Below are 18,433 nucleotides of genomic sequence, written 5' to 3'. Positions count from 1 at the left end.
TCATAAGTTAAGAATGAGAAGGAAAAGAAAGTCTCACCAATAAATATTTCATAGAATTTGCGGTTGCAAGGGTATTTTAGTCAATTATTGAGAAAGTGTATTTTTATGAAAAAGGATGTGGATATAATGACACCCCGCAATTTTCGAAAGGATAATGAAAAATTTATCTTTTACGGGGTTGTGCCCTATAAGTAGACTTGTTAAACGAGGGGATTGTGTCGGGTCATAATGGTCCGACTCAGATTGACTCATATATAATGTTTACGACTTATTAATTACAGTATAAATTTCTCGACTCATACTTGACCCGATCCACAGTTGACGCACATTACTTAAATACTTTCATATTTAATCAAATCTAGAAGATCAATTAAACCATTTATAAAAAAATAAATAAATATTATATTACCAAAACACCGTGGACAATTTTTATAATTTAAAAAAATAACAAAAACTTCGAAATTTTTTATTTTTATTTTTCTTTTCGTTTATTTTTTTCTAAGACTTGGTGAGGGCCATGAAGCCCTCCTCAATCACGCGTAAGGGTCACAACCCAGGCTGGATTTTGTAAAAAGAAAAAAAAAATGTTATGAAATTTTTAAAAAATGGCATATTTATTATGACTCGCATAGTTAGCAAACCCATTTATGACTCATTTAAAACCTATTTAAGATCAATTAACCTATTTATGCATCACTTACGTTTGTTTTTAAAGCGAAGATAATCTATTTATAACTCACACCATTAAGCATGATTAACAGACATGCTATACACTCATTTTACCATCTTTTACCTGGGAGGACATGCCTCGCCTCCACCCCCGCGCAAGGAACAAGGTGGCGGCAAAGCAAAGCACTGTCTCGCAGAGTTAAAACGGGGTGAGACATCGTTTCTCTTTATTCGGACAATGTAGTCTCTAGATATGGTGTCCTCGTGTTATTATTTTAAAGACCCTAAGAAAATGGCATGGCAAATGATTGTCGATGAAGTTTATATTACTATACAGCGACACGCGATTGGAATTATGATTATCATGAATAAGTTTTCATATATTGTTGAATGACAAAAAGTTTCCTTGAATGGCATGAAAGATCGATGTGTAAAATTCCAAATAAGGACTTGATGTACTCTCATTTTCTCAAACAAGGGCATGAAGTGAACTTTATTTCAAATAAGAGACTAAGCAAAGACATTTTCGTAATTTCTTTATTTTTATTTTTCTTTATCTTTTTTCCTCTTCTTTTCTTCTTTTCTTTTCTTTTTTGCCCCGACTCTTCGCCGGTGGCCGGTCACACAAGGCCGCCCTTGAGGGTGGCAAGCCAAGGACTGCCATTGGCCTCGCATGGGTGGGCCGAGGGCAATGTTCGTTGGCCTTGCCGGGGCGAGTCGAGGGCTGATCTCGGTGGCCTGATCTGGCGACGGTCACCATTCTTCCTCCACCACAGAGCAGTCCAATCTCGGTGTCGCTGCTCCATGGCTCTGTTTCTTTCTTGTACTTGCATTCTGTCTTTTCAAATTTCCAATAGATTTCTAGCGAGCCCTAGCCCCACCGCGAATCATAAAACACACAATAAAGCAATCCAGCAGTGGTCTTAACAGCGTTCCTTTTTTCGATGGTGCAACCACGTCCCTGGCCCAACGATGCTGCTGTGCCCATGTCTCGACGGTTGCAACTAAATCTCATGATTGCTGTTCTTGACTTCGTCGACACTAGCTGCGACACCTCCTAGGCTGTCATCCTTCGCCGGCCATGATCCTAGCACTGCTTACCGGTCTCATTCTCGGAAGCATATCCACGCATAAATTAAGCGAGGGCCGCTCTCGGCTCGCACGGGTGAGGCCTGTGAGGGCAGCCCTCACCTTGCCAGCCTCGAGGGCAGCCTCGCCAAGCCCTCGTCGGTGGCCAGCCATCGAGACTAGTATCTACAATAAGCTAGGAGACCAAAAAAAAAAGGAAAAAAGAAATAAAAGAAAAGAAAAAAAGGAAAAAAATCAAAAAATTAAATGACTAAAATGTCATTGGTCGGGATGTTTTTTGAACTAATGAAAGTATTTTAAGCCTTTATTTGAAATAATGTCAATTTTTTTTATCTTTATTTGAAAAAATAATTGCACTTTAAGTCCTTATTTAGAATTTTCCCTTTATTCGTTCACGAGGGGGAGGAGGAAGAAATGGAAAAAGGAAAAAAGAAAAGGAAAGCGGAATTTATTTTATGCTTCTCCCTTTGGAAGCGGGAAAAAGGAGCGATGGAGACCCACCGAGGAATTTTCTTTTTCTTTCTTCCGTGCAGCCTTTTCTCAACACAAATAGAAATGGAGAATATTCTTTTTCTCCGGCAAATTAGTAGAAAAGACCCTCCACTCATTTAATCACCGCAATTACCAAATTACCCTTCCTTTCCATTAAAATAATATGAATTAGAAGGCTGAAAGTGTAATTCTATGCGAGAATGTTACCTCTTTTATTAAAAAAAAGGACCCTCCCATAGAAAGAAAGTTGGTTTTTTATTTTGGGGGATTAAACCATCATCGATTTCCGAAAATGCTCTCATCCTTATCCCCTAATTAAAAAATCCTCCTTTTTTGTTCGTTTAGAATGTCCGATTTTCATGGATTAAGACAAGATTTTAGACAATTTTCGTTCTTAATTTTTCCCTCCCCATTGTTTGGAATGTTACATGGTGTAAATGAAATTTACCGTTAAAATGATCGACAGTTACATACCACGATGATATGCCGACCATGAACATTTGAGAAAGAATGCAAGATTGGCCACTAGCGACAGCATCCCGAAGTTACGAAATATGAAACAATGTTTTTGTATAACGGGCTATATGGACAATCTATTACATGAAGAAAGGAAAATAATAACTGCATGTGCGGTTTGGATCACGGCAAGATCGGTTAATTAGAGCATCGTGGGAGGGGAGTAACATCTCTCGAGATGAATACATTTACTCCGTAGGAACTTTTCTTTTCGTCAGAACTTCATATGAACTTAGGAAGTAGTTTAATTTGCTTTTGAAGAGGAGTAATTTAGCTCGAAAGCAGTAACATATCTAAAGGCAGAGCAAATTTACCCTCGTAAGAAGTAATTGAAGCAAGTTGCCCTTAAAAGGAGTAATTCGCCTTGAGACTCGTGACCAATCTTATGGTAAGTTTGAAAACTGCAATTTATCTCAAAAGAAGTAATTCATATTGAACACGGTAATATCTCTTGCGCTGTAGTGCTACACATTTGGATATTTATCAAAAAAGTCATAAATCTATTGCAATCGTGTTAATTCAGTCCAATTTTTTTTCTCCTTACCAATTGAGTTTTCGATTTTTTTTACGCTTGTACCAATTTAGTCCGTTCGATGGGTCGGTGCTGAGGTGGCATAGTAAACAAAAGGAAATAAATCTCGACGCCGGGAGAATTCACAGGAAGATAAATAAATAATTGGCGTTTCACTACCATACGAGTCAAAGCAATCCAATGCATTGAATGACATTTCTACATTGCAAGGAACGAAAGAACTCTCTCCCTCTCTCTCTCTCTCTGTCTCAAAGGCTCAACGAACCGCCCTTCTGCCTGCGCAAAACGCGAATCTCTCTCTCTCTCTCTCTCTCTGAAAGCGAAATCCAACCGCGAGAAACACAGAAAAGAAAAGAAAAGAAAAATCATTTCTCTCTCTCTCTCTCTCTCTCTCGCTCGATCCGATTAGCAAAAAGACCAACCAGAAATAACTGAAAACCCTAGGCTTCCCAGCACTCAGACTTATCCCTTCTCTCCCACACACTCTCTCTGCTTTTCCAGGTGACGACTGAGCTCTCCGTACTCGCATTTTTGGGGTTTAGGGTTTCAATTCGTGTTTCGCCAGGTCGATTGCTGTCCTAATTTCGGAAGGTGGTGGGGTGTTGGGGAGGGGTGTTTTTAGGGTTTGTCCCGCGCCGGAATGGAGGGCCTCGGAGCCGGGGGTCGCGGCTGTCGTCGTCGATGACCGGAGTCCCATGCCAGCTTCGGGAGGAGAGAGAGATGATGTGTAGGGGCGCGGACGGGGGTTGTGGCGCCGAGGAGAGGCCTTGCCCTGTTTCTAGGGTTCCGGCGAGGCCTCCGGCGGAGATGGCTGGGGAATCTCCTTTGCCTCAGGAGGTCGTGGATTTCTTCTCTCAGGCACGTAAAGCTCTGTCCCAGCGCTCCCCTTTCGACGTGGCCGAGGACGGCTCGGCCACGGATAGCGTGCCCGGGCTGCCGCGTGGATTGGCCAGCCTGTTGAAGAATTCCGATAGCAGGAAGAAGCACAAGAAGTCCCATTCGGGCTCAGAGAAGAAGTCTTCTAGGCAGGTGGAGCGGTCGCGAGGGAGCAACGTTTGGCTTGAGACAGAGGATTTCTTTAGGGACTTGGCTTTACCGGATATCGACGCTTTATACGATGCGTGTTGTGTTAGTTCAATAGCTTCTAGGGAGCGCATGTTGATTCCAGTCTTGGAAGGCGATAATGTGGAGGATAATGCTGTTAGTTGTCAGGATGTCGATGATTGTAGTGGCAGTGGGGTTGTTCTTGAAGAGGAGAAGCAGGTGAGGGGCGAACAGGATATGGAAATTGATAGTGTGGGAGCTGGTGGTACTCCCAGACAAGAAGCGGTGTGTCCTGCACCGGACTTGTCGGGTAGTTTAGAATGGCTTTTGGGTTGTAGGAACAAGATTTATTTAACATCAGAGCGGCCTTCAAAGAAACGGAAGCTGTTAGGTAGTGATGCAGGCTTGCAAAAGCTTCTCATTGGTCATCCTTGTGAAGGAAACTCTTCTGTATGTAGCTTTTGTTGTAAGACTGAGGCGGGTTTGGAGTCAAATCCATTAATCTTCTGCAGCTCTTGTAAAGTTGCAATTCATGCAAAGTGTTATGGAGTGCAAGGGGATGTAGATGGCTCTTGGGTTTGCTCATGGTGCAAGCAGAAAAAAGACGGGGGATGTGATTCGGGGAATGCTTGTGTCCTGTGTCCGAAGCAAGGAGGCGCTTTAAAACCAGTCCAGAGAAAGGAGGGAAACAATGCACCCTCTGAGTTTGCCCACTTGTTTTGTTCTCAGTGGATGCCTGAGGTTTATGTAGAGGATCTGACAAAGATGGAACCGATTATGAATTTGGAAGGGATCAAGGAAACACGAAGGAAATTAGTGTGCAATGTGTGCAAGATAAAATGCGGCGCTTGTGTTCCATGCAGTCATGGTATGTTTCGTTGCTTCGCTATTTAGTGTCATTCTGCTCTTCTCTGTCAGCGGCGAACCTGGGAATTGTTTTGTGGATGTTTTACTTCTTGTATGTTGAATCTGTCTCGAATAGGTGGTTTTGAATGCACATATGGTAATTATCACATTTTTTCAGACTGGAGTTTGAGAATTTATGTATCTTAGATCAGTTAATATGACACTGTGGTACTTCTCATGTCTTATGTTCGTTGTTCAAGTTCTTATCAACCTTATTTATTGCCCCATGCTTTGGGAAGAATTGACTTCATGCTCTTTGTTTGTGAATGTGATATTAAGCCTTTCCGTGGTTATGCCGAAAACATGTTTTAACATGGAATCGACATCCAGCAGGCACTTAAGTGAACTGGCATTTCCTACCTGTAAGAAGTCTTTTTCTTTTGCACGACGTATAAGAAGTCATCTTCTTTTACACGAAAAGTTGCCAGGGAGGTAGAGCTTTTTATAGTACTCATCATTTTGATATGCCTCTATCTGTACCAATTCTGGATATATAGCAAATTTTTGATACTCTGTGGACAAGTCCAAGACAAAGCGACTAGTAGGTAGTCATTCCACATGCTAGAAGCTATATCACCGTAAGCATGAAATCGACAGATTCCCCACTCCTTTTACAAAGATAGCAGGAAATGCCACCAATTAGCAATTATAAGTTCTGATGTCTAAGATGAACCTTTGATGTGATGAGAGGCTAGAAGCAACAAGAAATTAGAGAAGGTTCCTCCTTGCTTTTGTCAAAAGTTGACAGCCGGGGCATGGCTATCCAATTAAAATTGACTACTTGCTATACAGTAAGATATTTTCAAACCCAAAAAATTTCAGCAGCTATAATCTGCCCAGTATCATATGCCCAATCTTATGCCAGCTGTCTATATTTGATAATCTTGGAGTTGCATTTTGAGTCAAATTTCAAAGCGAAAGCTTTGGTAGTTGTCTTGCAGTAGCTGCTTTCCGTGGAATTTTTTTATAGACAGGGATCTTCTCTGGATTTTATCTTATATAGCTGCTGAAATTTTTTGGGTTTGAAAATTTCTTACTGTATAGCAAGTAGTCAATTTTAATTGGATAGGCATGCCTCGGCTGTCAACTTTTGACAAAAGCAAGGAGGAACCTTCTCTAATTTGGAAAGTTGATAAAATCGACCATATGTTGTCAAAGTGGCGGTAGTTCTTTGTTCCACCTTGTGCAGTTGGAAAAAAGATAATATGGTTAATTTGGAAATTTGAATATATGATGCTTGGCCTGGAGAAAAAAGGATCATCTGAGGAGTATTCGGTTATCTTGAATGTCCATGGTCCTGCACATGGCTGCAATTTGGGATGCATCCTTACTTTGGTAGCCCTCTTGTTACTGTCCTTTCTGCTGTTAAATGTAGTTAGGCAATGAGATAGAAGAGCACAAATCCACCCCTTCTTCTTCATTTAAGGAGTTGTGGCTTCATGTAGCTTTAGATAGATAAACTAGAGGTTTGACTTCCTTGCGAAGTCAATTATCGTGTAGTTTAATTTGAAATTTACTTTTGATTTTTGATTAATATATCGTAACGAAGAGAGATTTTGGATTGATTTTATGCTCCTCGGGTTCTTTGCTTTATGTTAAGTTGGAGGGATTGGAGGATAAAATGGTTGATTTAAAAAAAAAGACAATTGAAACTAACTTGTTTAGCCATTCTAGAAGGAAGGAGAGGAGGGATTATGGATTGTTGGTTCCTGTTTACAATATTCACAAAGGTTTTAAATTCCTCCGCAGTGTGTGGGTTTGGAAAAACAAAGATATTTGCTTATCTTCTTCTTTTTTGGTTCCAAATATCCAGCGAAAGGAAAAGATAAATTTGTCCACCTCTTTGTTCCTATCTCTTTCTTTTGGGTTAATTGCAAATCTCTAATTTTCTTCTCAAATGACTCTTCCAAACATAATGGTACTTATGCCAGCACTTCGTTTTCCATCCATGCATGTAAAAAGTAATGGTTAGAAGCCATACTGGTTTCTTTGTTGTTAAAAGTTGTTGTTCTCTCTTGATCAGTTCGTATTTCTTAGCATCCTCGCCTATGTTCATGTTTGCTCCCTTTATCGTGGTTAACCATGAGGTCATCCGACATTTCATCTAGACTGGTTGTGGATTCAGTACTCAGCAAGATTCGTGCTGAAGGATGTTTTTTTCTAATTTACGCGCATTGAGAATTACGGTCTTGCTTACACCATTTGATGCTGACTATATGTAATGAGCTATTGTTAGTTTGTTGGGTTGCTCTTTCCTTCTAGGATGATATTATTTGAAATGAATTTTCTTTTTCAGAATTTTTTGGCCTTATTAGGTGCACGCTGCATATCTGAGATTACTTTGGTGTTTGTTTTGGCCTACATGTTGGATGTGTAACTGAATTTGTAAGATTGTGATGCTAGAAGATTTTACTTATGATATCATTGGCTTTAGTTATTTATATATTTATTTTATTTTTATATAATTATTTCTTTTCCCTCAATCGGTCTTGCTTTTATTTTATTTATTCTTGGGTTCATCGACCACCGACCCCAACTAGTTTGGGATAAAGGTGATGTTGATGTTGATGCTGTTCAACATTCTGATATTTTTTTTTACTACGTACATTGTCATCATGTTACAAGTATCTTATTTGTTACTTTTTTGCGTCGCATGATGTTAACTCAGGAACCTGCAGAATTTCTTTCCACCCCATTTGTGCCAGGGAAGCCAGCTATAGAATGGAGATCTGGGGAAAATTTGGAGATGACAATGTAAGCTTTTGTTGTAGCTGATGCTGCTTTCTAGTTATTCTCATTGGTGCTGTTGTAACTGTGCTTTGCAGCTTTCTTCGCTCTTTGATGTTAAGAGGTTTTCTAGCTGATGTGGCCTACTTCCTAGTGTCATTCTACAGGTTGAGCTACGTGCTTTTTGCTCAAGGCATTCAAATGTCCAGGCCAGTGCTGTCTTGGGTCAGCCAGAAGGTTGTCCTGGTTCAGCTGATGCAAATCCACATATTGTGAATCCTGTGTCTGGGGTATTTCCTACGAAAGAAACCAATAGTTCAAAAGTTGGCTGCAAAAGTGGGGGTGATAATTCCCACAAATCAGATAGTACTGATTTGCAAGAGGTGGTGCTTTTTAATGATAGATCAAACATTAATACTAAGTTGGAAGGTACTGATTCAGAGGAGCTTGGACAATTGGAGAAGATACATTTGAGCAACTATGAAGACACCAATGCATCTGATTCCTTGAACTTCGTGCTTATTTTGAAAAAGGTTGCTTGAATTGTTATGTTGCTCTGCACTATAAATGCTCCTCTTATGAATGATAGTGGAGATTGAGATTGTCCTTGTATTTGCCAATTTGCAGTTGATTGATCGAGGAAAAGTGAATGTGAAAGACGTGGCATCAGAGATTGGCATTTCACCCGATTCATTTTACTCAAAACTTGCTGTAATTCCCAAATGAGTCCCAAACTTTACGTTTGCTCTATTAGTTTCTTAATAGCAATAGGTGGAAGCTGTTTTTTCTGCTCTGCTGCTCATATTTTCCTTTACAACGTATTCCTGATGTCTTATTTGCAGGATGATAAATACGTGCCTGATTTGAAGTGGAAGCTAGTTAAATGGCTTAAAAATCATGCATGTATGGGTACCTCGCAGAAGGATCTGAAAGTAAAAAACTCGAATTTTCCAGCTAAGGCTGAAGTTGGAGGAACTGATGTTTCCGATTCAGTTGCACTATCAGATTCTGATATTTCTGATCCTGTTGCTGTTAAATCAGTACCCCCGCGGAGAAGAACCAAAAGCAACATAAGGATATTAAAGGATAACAATATAATTTGCTCATCCAAAAATAGTTTTAATGACAATGGGATGGTGATGGACAGACTAGATCAAGTTGCCGGAGAAGTAGAGAGATCAACCGAATTATCTATTCTTGATGTCAGAGAAAAGGTAAAGTTGGTTTTCAGATGGTTGTTTAAATGCCTTTGGCATGCCTAGAATCTCTCTCCTTTGGGGACAGTGGAGTAACTGACAATTTTCTTACTTATTGTTTATATGAAGAATGGCTATGCAAACAATGGTACTTTGTATTTACTTTCTGTCTGGCTTAGCATAATTGGGGCTTCTGCTGTGGCTGCTGAATTCTGATGTGAAAAGCTGTGGTGTTTTTCTGGCTGAAGATAGTAAGATTTGTAATAATGTACTGATTGGTTTCATAGGAGAGAAACCAAAAGCTAGTAACATGCAGATGTGATTGTAAAACAATGGCGTTGAGAGATTGTAACTTTGTTTTGCTTTTGGATATTATTTATTACAGCAATGTTTGAGCAATCTCATTTAAAGGAAGTTAATCGCAGGAATTTATGAAGTAATAGAAGCCCGGCAAAACTGCTCTCTATCTATCCTCCCCTCCCCCCCAAAAGACCAAAAAAAAAAAAAAAACTCTTCGCCAATAGACAAACACATGCATGGATGTATTTGGTCTTTTAAGATCTTTTTAAGTAATTGAAGCTATATTATTGAGCAATAAGGGGTTTAGAGTATCCAAAGAAGACTAGATGTTAAAAGAAGTGTAATTTTGGCCATCTAAACTGAGATTTCTTTATCCTGCACTTTTGAATTGCTATCTCTATCTTTGCTTTATAAACAAATTAACTTTGTTACCAAGAACTAGCTGATTCTTTCATTTGTACTCTCTCAAAGTTTTGTGTTGTCTTCCTGCTAGAAGGAAAAAAGAGGGAACCATATTTGTTATCCTGTTGCTTCTCATGGTATTCATTAGAATATCGGGGAGTATTTTTTTTTGGGTCGATTAATATCGGGGAGTTAAGATGTTATCTTTTGTTTCTTTAACTATGTGATTTATATTGGGCCTAGTTAGCTATTCTGAGAAGAGAGTTCAGCTAACCCCTTAAGTAAGTTTGAGATCTTTCCATTTCTTCTCATTTATTGAGCGATATACACCAGGTCATTCTACATAGTGTGAAGCTATATATGGCGGCTGATCCATATATCTGTTGCGATGATCATTTAGACGAAATAGAGAATGCTTATGAGTGCTGGATCTTCATATATGTATATATATATCAATTTATTTTGCAATTCTCAAATTTAAAGCTGTCATCAATTTTGAACATCTTTTGCCTTTTCAAAGTGGGATTCTTCTTAGAAAAAAAAAATGGGATTCCTTAATTCATGTTGAGCTGTCATTTTACTTTGTATGAGTTCATCTCGTTACCTGTAGTGACCCACTATGTCTGGGTTGATTTTCAACTGTGACGTTATTCATCTTAGGACAATCAATGGCCTCTTGGCGTCTAAACTGGAATTGGTCTGAGCTCACTTTTGAATCTTTCTAGTTTACATTTTATTTTCTTGCTCATGTTTTTTAATTATCTGCCGTGCATTTATTTCATGGTCACTGTAGAACAGAGAATATTAGAGGCATTTATAGCTTCTCGGAAGATGCAGTGAAACATCTTGTTCCATCAACAAGTTTCTCTGTGGCTTCTCTTAATACATTCCTTTCTGATGAGGAAGTGAAGAATCTGAATGGTCTATGAGTTGTCATCATTGCTAGAGATTTTATTCCATTTTCCGCTTTTTCCACTCATCTTATTTCTTCTGTGTCGTTGGCATCAAGATGCTAATGCACTGCTACATTTATTAGTTCTAGGATTATGTAAGGCTATGCATGGAGTCTTTCAATGTATTTGAATCTGAATTGGTACGAAATTGGAAGTTTCTGCTGCTTCTGATCTATTCCTTATTATTCTGCAGATTCATTTTTAAGAAGGTTGATGAACTTGATGGCCATTTTTTTTTTTTTTGTATTGCTTCTGCTTTTGGATTTGTCTGGTCATGTTATCAAACAATAATCGAAGCCGTTCTTTGTGCAGCTCGAGACTGAGCTTGATAGCTCTCAGAATACTTCAGCTAGGGATTCCCCTTCACTGTTAGGTATGTTTCTTGTCTCAGTTTATTCTCCTTGGACACCAAGGTTACTTCTCATAGCTCTGTTATGCTTGAATGATGTGTCTATTTGACCTAAAATTCTTTAGAGGACGTGCCTTACGTGTATCAGTTTATCAGCTGGTGCCTAACTCCTGTGAGTTTCGCCCTGACCTGGTCCCTGGTCGAAAGTGCATAGTATAGACAATTAAGTGAAGAGATCGTTCCATGTGATCAAATGTCATTAGCTTGTCAGAAGGTTCTCCTTTGGTACATGATCCTTGGAATGTTTTATGCTTTAGGATAGTGATAGGAGTTGAAAGAAAGAGTAAAGGGATGTGTTTATGTTGGAATGTACAACCACTATTAAAGACACTGCCTCGTATAGTCGGTAATGTGGCATTTAATAAGCATTGTAAGTTATCGCACATGCCATGACAGAAGTGTAATGGTATCATTAGTTGAGTAGCAAATTAGTGTTCCATTTTGTTAATTGTTAGCAGGGATGGATCTAGAAATCTTTCTCAGTGGAGGCTAAATTCAGTCAATAATTATTTTAGTAATTAATGCAATGTTCTTACACTCCAAAATTTGAAAAAATTTAACATCTTTTGGGCTTTATTTGTCTATAGAAATTGCAATTTTTTCAGATTCTAAAAATGGACCAAAAAATTGACATCATTTTGCAGCTAGTATGGCAGTTGTTTATAAGTAGAACTGTTTAGGAATAATAACAGAAACTAGTGTAAAAAATGCTTGTATACTTTGCATGTCAGAAATGGTTTTTATACAGATCCAGAAAGGAGCATCAAATGGTCTGCTAATTGTTGAATAGTTAATTATTGTGCACGTTGGCTGGTTTCTGCTGGGCACGATTGACATAATTAATAGGACTGTAAGCAGCAGTGTGAGGTTTCTCTTGAGGGTTGACCTACATCCAGAAAGTGGCTGGATATTGCTCGTTTCTATTTACCCCCGATGTCAATTTTTTGGTCACTAGCTGCGAATGTGGGCAGGTATCCCAGCAGAACCTCCAAATAGCAGCTTTTCTCAGTGCAGTCAATTGGAAGAGGCCGCAGATGACCCCAGTACCTTAGCAATTCCAAACACTGAAAATGCTGTTTGTCCTCATCATGAGAATCCTGGACTTTCTAATCCTGTGTAAGTTCCGCTAAATTGTCTTCCGGGAAATTTAATTTTCTGCATTGTAGTAAAGATTATGTTAACCCGGCAATCGTGAACCTTAAAGAATGAAGTGAGTCCCCAAAGAAACTCTTAGCTTCAAGTGAAATGTTTAATTTGTGTAATAGTCATTGTGCATATCAAGGCTGGCATATATTTCTTTTGGTTTTTTCCTATTTCCAGAGTCAACCTTAATATTGAGTTCATTCTGTTGCTGGAAGAAGTGTCAGAACAAATTAAACTGTTCATAACTATGACAGTGCAAGTGTTCTATGTGACATATAAGTAATTGGCACGATGTGTCTACAAAAGAGGTTTTTCTGATATTTGTATAGAGAGTCTGGTTCTTGTCTCCTCCCTCAATTACCGTATAAAACGTGTGAAAATACCATCGGTCTGAGAATATTGAGATCCTCTTTGCCGTCTTCGTTCTTTTCTTTCTTTTGCCATCTTTCTTCCTTATGGGTAGGTTAAAGTTTTCTTCTCCAGCTCCTTTTACGTGCATTTGAAATATTCTGTGTCTTTTGTCCTGGTTTTCCTGAAATTTTTTGATACTATGGTTGCATAAAATCAGTCTCTAAGTCAAAAATGTACTACAGAAAATCAGAAGCACTTCGAAGTTTCTACATGCATCCATTTATCCAAAAGAGTTTGCTGTACATGCGGAGCAGAGGACTCCTATGGGATTTTATGCATGAGAATGACGGTAAAATCTTTTCTGTTATCTGCTAGCATATTTTTTTTTTTTAAGGTCTTACAGATATTTGACTTTGCAGGTTTAAAAGGAGGAGAAACCTCTCGTGTTGGTTCCTCTTGTGGTGCCAGTGTTTGCTGCGATCACCAAAATGGGCAGATTCTTTGCAACACAATAAAATGTAAATCAGATGGAGAAGATTCAGAAAGTTTGGTCAATACTGGGCGATCAAGAGTGCTAGAGATGTCCCCAAATGATGAAGTGGAAGGAGAGATACTCTATTTTCAACGTAGATTGCTTGGCAATGCAATCGCTCGAAAACAATTTAGTGGTTTGTTTTTCTTCTCCTTTATCTGATTCATTACATGGTTTAAGTATGTACTTTTTTTCCCTTACATATGATATATCTTTATCGGTTATGGAACCGTGACCTTCACTAATTGTTTCCTTTCTGGAATGCACACGCAGATAATTTGATTAATAAGATTAGAAAGGATCTGCCACAGGAGATTGATTCAGGTCATGGTCAAGTATGGGATGCCGTGCTTGTCAACAAATATCTTTGTGAGCTCCGAGTGGCAAAGAAGCTGGGTAGGAAGGAGCGGAAGCACAAGGAAGCCCAGGCTGTTCTTGCTGCTGCTACTGCTGCAGCAGCAGCTTCATCTAGGATTTCTTCACTCAGGAAAGATTTGCTTGATGGATCAACGAATCAGGAGGTTATTGGCATTGTCTTGGAAATTACTTTAATGGTTGATGGAGGGGAATGATGGTTATTGTGGTTGTGGTCTTCATTTTGATTTCTTGTCTCTGCAGAATTTGGTGAAGCACAATACTACTAGTGGAAGGGCTGGTTATTATTCGCAACTTATGCCACGAGCAAGGGAGACAATTCCTAAAGCAGGTGTCCATAAGGATTCATTGGAACGGCATTCTGGGTCTATGCAGTCAGCATCGGATTTTTCCAAAGATCATCCCAAATCATGTGATATCTGTAGTCGGCCTGAGACACTGATGAATCCTATTTTAGTCTGTTCAAGTTGCAAGGTTTCCACCTTGAGTTTTTCCTTCCAAGTAATCTTAGTTAGCCGCCCTGGATTTGACAAGCTTCTCTGGTAACAGGTTTCTGTGCACATGGATTGCTACCGGAGTGTCAGAGAATCCACTGGACCATGGTACTGTGAATTATGTGAAGAGTTACGAAGTTCTGGAGCACCAGCTGTCAATTTCTGGGAGAAATTTACTTCTGCTGCCGAATGTGCTTTATGTGGAGGCAACACCGGTGCTTTTAGGAAATGCATAGATGGTAAATGGGTCCATGCCTTCTGTGCTGAGGTGAATGGCTCTTCCTTTGTGGTTTTTGTGAATATTTCTTTGTTTTATCCTTATGCAGATGGAAATTTGAATTTTGTTTTGATTGTTTATGCTCTTGTTTTGTGCTCTAGTGGATCTTTGAAACTACCTTTACAAGAGGACAAGTAAATCCAGTCGAAGGAATGGTATGTGTCATGCTAGGTGCCTGAACTATTTGATTCTTTTTTATGCTTCGTTTGTCTCTGTAGATATGTAGCCCATATTCATGCCTGTTGATTTTTTCTAATGTTGTAAAGCAATGTATTTGAGACAATGGCAGGATTCAATTTCAAAAGGTGTTGACGAGTGTAATGTGTGCCACCATAGATATGGTGTCTGCATAAAGGTGAACTTACCTTTATGATTCTATGAACTGTGTATCCATTTTAAGTAGATGAAACTAAATCTGGCTCTTCTGGCCCGCAGTGCAATTATGGTCACTGTCAGAGCACATTTCATCCATCATGTGCTCGAACTACTGGATTATTCATGAGTGTAAAGACTGTTGGTGGCAAGTTGCAGCACCGGGCTTATTGTGGAAAGCACAGTGTTGAGCAGAAGGCAAAGGTGTGTCTTGCATTTGCATGTGCATTTATTAATTCAATTCCAGAGATCCTAGATATTGAGTTGTATACCTCAGAAATTCATATATTCTGTTGTATATCTATAAATTGGACAGGCTGAGTCGCAAAAGTATGGAGTTGAAGAGCTAAAGAGCATCAAGCAAATCCGGGTACAGTGACATTTACGTTGATTTGAGGCATAGGCTAATTTTGTATGTTTAGGAAATCAGGGTACCGTTAAAACTTCAGAAAAATGTAGCAAGTGGACGTATTGGTTAAGTTTTAAAAAGCCAGAAGAAGGCATATGAAGTTTAGTATGTATTATCTAGTTTTCCTTTTGAAAACTAGTTTTCATTCACTTTTTGTTTTGGGTTTTAACTGTGCTTGATTTTTTTTTTACCCCTGACTATCTTCTTACTTGTTATGGCAAGTCATGGCTGATTTTCTCTTGCATATGATTAGACGTCGTAAAATGGGTCTAGAACCTATATTTTAACCCATATACAATGGTGCATTTTACAAATGGGTTGCTTTAAGTTTTAAAAACAAAGCTTAAGTGGCTCGTAAATGGGTTACCTAACTACTTAGTGGGTCTTAAATGAGCCATAAATGGATTACCTAACAAGTTTAAATGGATTATAAATAGGTCATTTTTAATTATGATTTTTATAATATTTATTTTATTTTATTGTTTTTTCTTTTCCCTTTTCTTTCTACGAAATCCGCCCTCGCCTGTAAATGGCGAGGGTCAGCGGGTGACCCTGATTTGGAATGAAAAAAAAACAGAAGAGAAAAGAACGAAGAACAAAAAATTGTCCATTGTGGTTTAGCAATATAATTCTTTTAGAAATTTATAAGACACAAGTTTTCGTAAATTGGGTTATGTATGGAAGTGTTTAACGAATATGAGTCGGGTCGGGTATGAATTGGGATGAGTTGGGTCAGGTATGGGTCGCTAGATTAGTGTTACATGGGAATGGGTCAAAACGGGTTAAATGAGTCAATTTGGGCTGTACTATTTTTTACCCGAGTCATCCGTTTGCCAGGTCTACATATGATGAATATGTAACTATGCTTGTATGTTTGCTGCATATATTATCAATCAGATTATTGAACTTCACTCAATGCTCTTGCAGGTTGAATTGGAAAGATTGCGGCTTCTTTGTGAGAGAATCATTAAACGTGAGAAAGTGAAGGTAAGCCAAGCAGTATGATGATGTCTGTTTTATGGTATGCTCAATCGTGGCGGCAAAGACATGACGTCAGCATGTTTTTTTTTTCTATGGTCTCAGTAAGCTGCTGATATGCTAATTCACCTCTTTAGAAACTTAGACACTTTCCATAGCTCTTGCAATAGCTCTGCAGGTGATTTTCTATGCCTGCACAACTCTTTCTTGGTGCTGGAAGGTTCTTGGCCCTATAAGATGGATTCTTTTGCATTTGTACTGTTAGTGCCTTTCTGACAATCATTTATGCCATCTATCCTCTTTGTGATATATGTGTTAAAGTCTACTTGCACATTAGTCAGGTAGTCGGTTCCTTTTAGGTGGGGCTTGGACATCAGTAGAAGAGTTTCACTGTTTGATCTTTCATGTGATGGTGGGGGATCTTTTTTGCATGGGCATGGCCGTCCATGGAACAGGATAATTATTAACTCCTCTAAGTGGGGAAAGAAATTTCTTTGAAACTTTTCTTTCTTTTTATTGCTTTTGCGAATTGATACTTGCAGATCTTGTTAACTAATAATATTTCATATCCTAAAGTTGGAACGCGAGTGTTCTGGGATTATATCAAAGTCTTTCGCAGCATGCCTACGTTTGTTCTTATATACTATCATGCGGAGTCCACTCTTCATTGTTAACCTCCTAGGATTTGGCATGTGTCCGAACTGTCCATTCATGTTTTTCTTGGAACTTTAGTTGTGACCTTTCACATTGACTGGATGTTTGCAGCGGGAAATTGTGCTTTCCACGCACGAAATACTTGCGTTGAAGAGAAACACGGTTGCTCGATCGAGGTTGGTTCAAGGTCCTTTCTTATCTACTGATGCCAGCTCAGAATCTGCCACAACATCACTGAACTACAGATCTGGCAATGAAGCAGTTCAGAAATCGGATGAAATGACTGTGGATAGCTCAGTTTCTATCAAGCGACGAAGTAAAGTTCCTTCTCACACCAGCACTGATCAAAAGACTGATGGCAGCTCTGGATCACAGAATATTGTGATCCGGAAGCCAACAGAAAAGGCTTTATTCTCTGGAAAACACATTCCTCAGAGGCCACCAGTTGCATCTCGTAATATTCTGAATGATGGAGAAGTGAGGTCAAGGTATAAGAAGGTATAGTTTCGCCTTTGTTTGTCTCACTTCAACTGAATGTTCCCGTAGTGAGGACCTGGTTTTTCACTTCTCTCTATGCATTCTGACTCAGCATCCAGATACATTCGAGAAAGAGCTGGTGATGACTTCTGATCAAGCCGACTTGAAGAATAAGATGTTACCTAAAGGTTATGCATATGTACCATCAGACAGCATCCCAAAGGATAAGTGGATAAACCGGGATGGTTCGAGTGAGCCATTGGAACATGGTGGCTAGTCAAAGAACGTCTCCTTCTGGTTTGCAAGTCGCGTGCTCAAGGCTTCTTGGTGTCTGTCACGGGTCAACGAAGCTTGTGCGGCAGAAGTTGTTGCCTTTGGGTGATCATGGTAAAAGGAAATTGAGGCATTAACGGTGAGATCATGCCCAGCCTGGTCAGTGGTCGTCGTGCTTACACCCCGAAGGGAGCCAACAATTTGCTTGGTTTTGACCGTGAAATTTTGGCACCGTAGCTGTACATTCATTGAGAAGCGTTCGAGTGTACAGGAGGTCAGGGTTAATTCAATTCTTCTTGTTGATTCACATTGCTCGCCTGGGGTACGACGGGTGGTTGGTGGGCTTAACAAAATCTATAGAGGCTTATCGCTGTTGCTTGTACTTGAATGCCCAAAAATAACGCAGATAGAATCCTGTAGTGTGCATGTAAAGTTTAGTGCATGTACATAGTTACAGTATCAATATTCAGCAATTGAGCCAAAGTCAATTTGCTGGAATGCTCCTTGCGGTACCTTACAATGTGCCTTAGCTTTGTGGGATTTGGACGTTGATGGTGGGAATTGTGCTCATTCATTTTCTCTTGTTGGCTGAAAGATCATTGAGTCGCTACATTGGTCTCGGAACGAATTTTTCTGTTCAATCAGTAAGCTTTTATTCCGCAAGTCCAAACGGTTCCATGGACAGGTTAACAATCGTTTTGATCGAGCATAACACCTTTTTGTACCACGAAGCGAACTCGAGGCACTCAAGTAGAGAGTTTATATTGGGCGATCAACCAAGTAAATAGTGTTAATCGAGTGACTACTCTCATGTCACCAAATTAAACTTGTAAGCGTTCTCAAATGTCCAGGACATTTCTATG

At 39.3% G+C, this 18,433-nt stretch overlaps 1 protein-coding gene across 2 annotated transcripts; it reads left to right on the top strand.

Moving 5' to 3' along the window:
- Positions 1–3,557: 3,557 nt before the first annotated feature.
- On the top strand, positions 3,558–18,228 carry LOC115736670. 2 transcript variants are annotated; one of them, XM_048273395.1, is made up of 19 exons: positions 3,558–5,210; positions 7,917–8,002; positions 8,143–8,508; positions 8,603–8,686; positions 8,818–9,189; positions 11,139–11,199; positions 12,219–12,351; positions 12,972–13,078; positions 13,149–13,397; positions 13,535–13,782; positions 13,880–14,110; positions 14,186–14,398; positions 14,509–14,562; positions 14,697–14,762; positions 14,843–14,983; positions 15,096–15,149; positions 16,116–16,175; positions 16,932–17,318; positions 17,410–18,228. In XM_048273395.1, exons 1-19 carry the CDS (start codon positions 3,980–3,982, stop codon positions 17,572–17,574), a joined length of 4,308 nt encoding a protein of 1,435 aa, XP_048129352.1. In that variant the 5' UTR covers positions 3,558–3,979; the 3' UTR covers positions 17,575–18,228. The 2 variants fall into 2 exon arrangements, with proteins under 2 accessions (XP_048129352.1, XP_030524386.1); XM_030668526.2 differs by having other exon boundaries at positions 3,559–5,210; positions 12,207–12,351.
- The last annotated feature ends 205 nt before the right edge of the window (positions 18,229–18,433 follow it).

Source organism: Rhodamnia argentea, chromosome 2 (assembly GCF_020921035.1).
Source record: "Rhodamnia argentea isolate NSW1041297 chromosome 2, ASM2092103v1, whole genome shotgun sequence".
In the NCBI taxonomy this organism is placed as follows: Eukaryota; Viridiplantae; Streptophyta; class Magnoliopsida; order Myrtales; family Myrtaceae; genus Rhodamnia; species Rhodamnia argentea.
Note: the sequence above shows the minus strand (reverse complement) of the source record. Positions and strands in the feature narration are given on the sequence as shown.

Coding starts and splice junctions, on each gene's coding strand:
- LOC115736670 (XM_030668526.2), top strand. CDS start 3,980: ATGACCGGAGTCCCATGCCAGCTTCGGGAGGAGAGAGAGATGATGTGT. Junction 8,003..8,142: donor GAAAATTTGGAGATGACAAT/GTAAGCTTTTGT, acceptor GTCATTCTACAG/GTTGAGCTACGTGCTTTTTG. Junction 16,176..16,931: donor TTAAACGTGAGAAAGTGAAG/GTAAGCCAAGCA, acceptor GGATGTTTGCAG/CGGGAAATTGTGCTTTCCAC.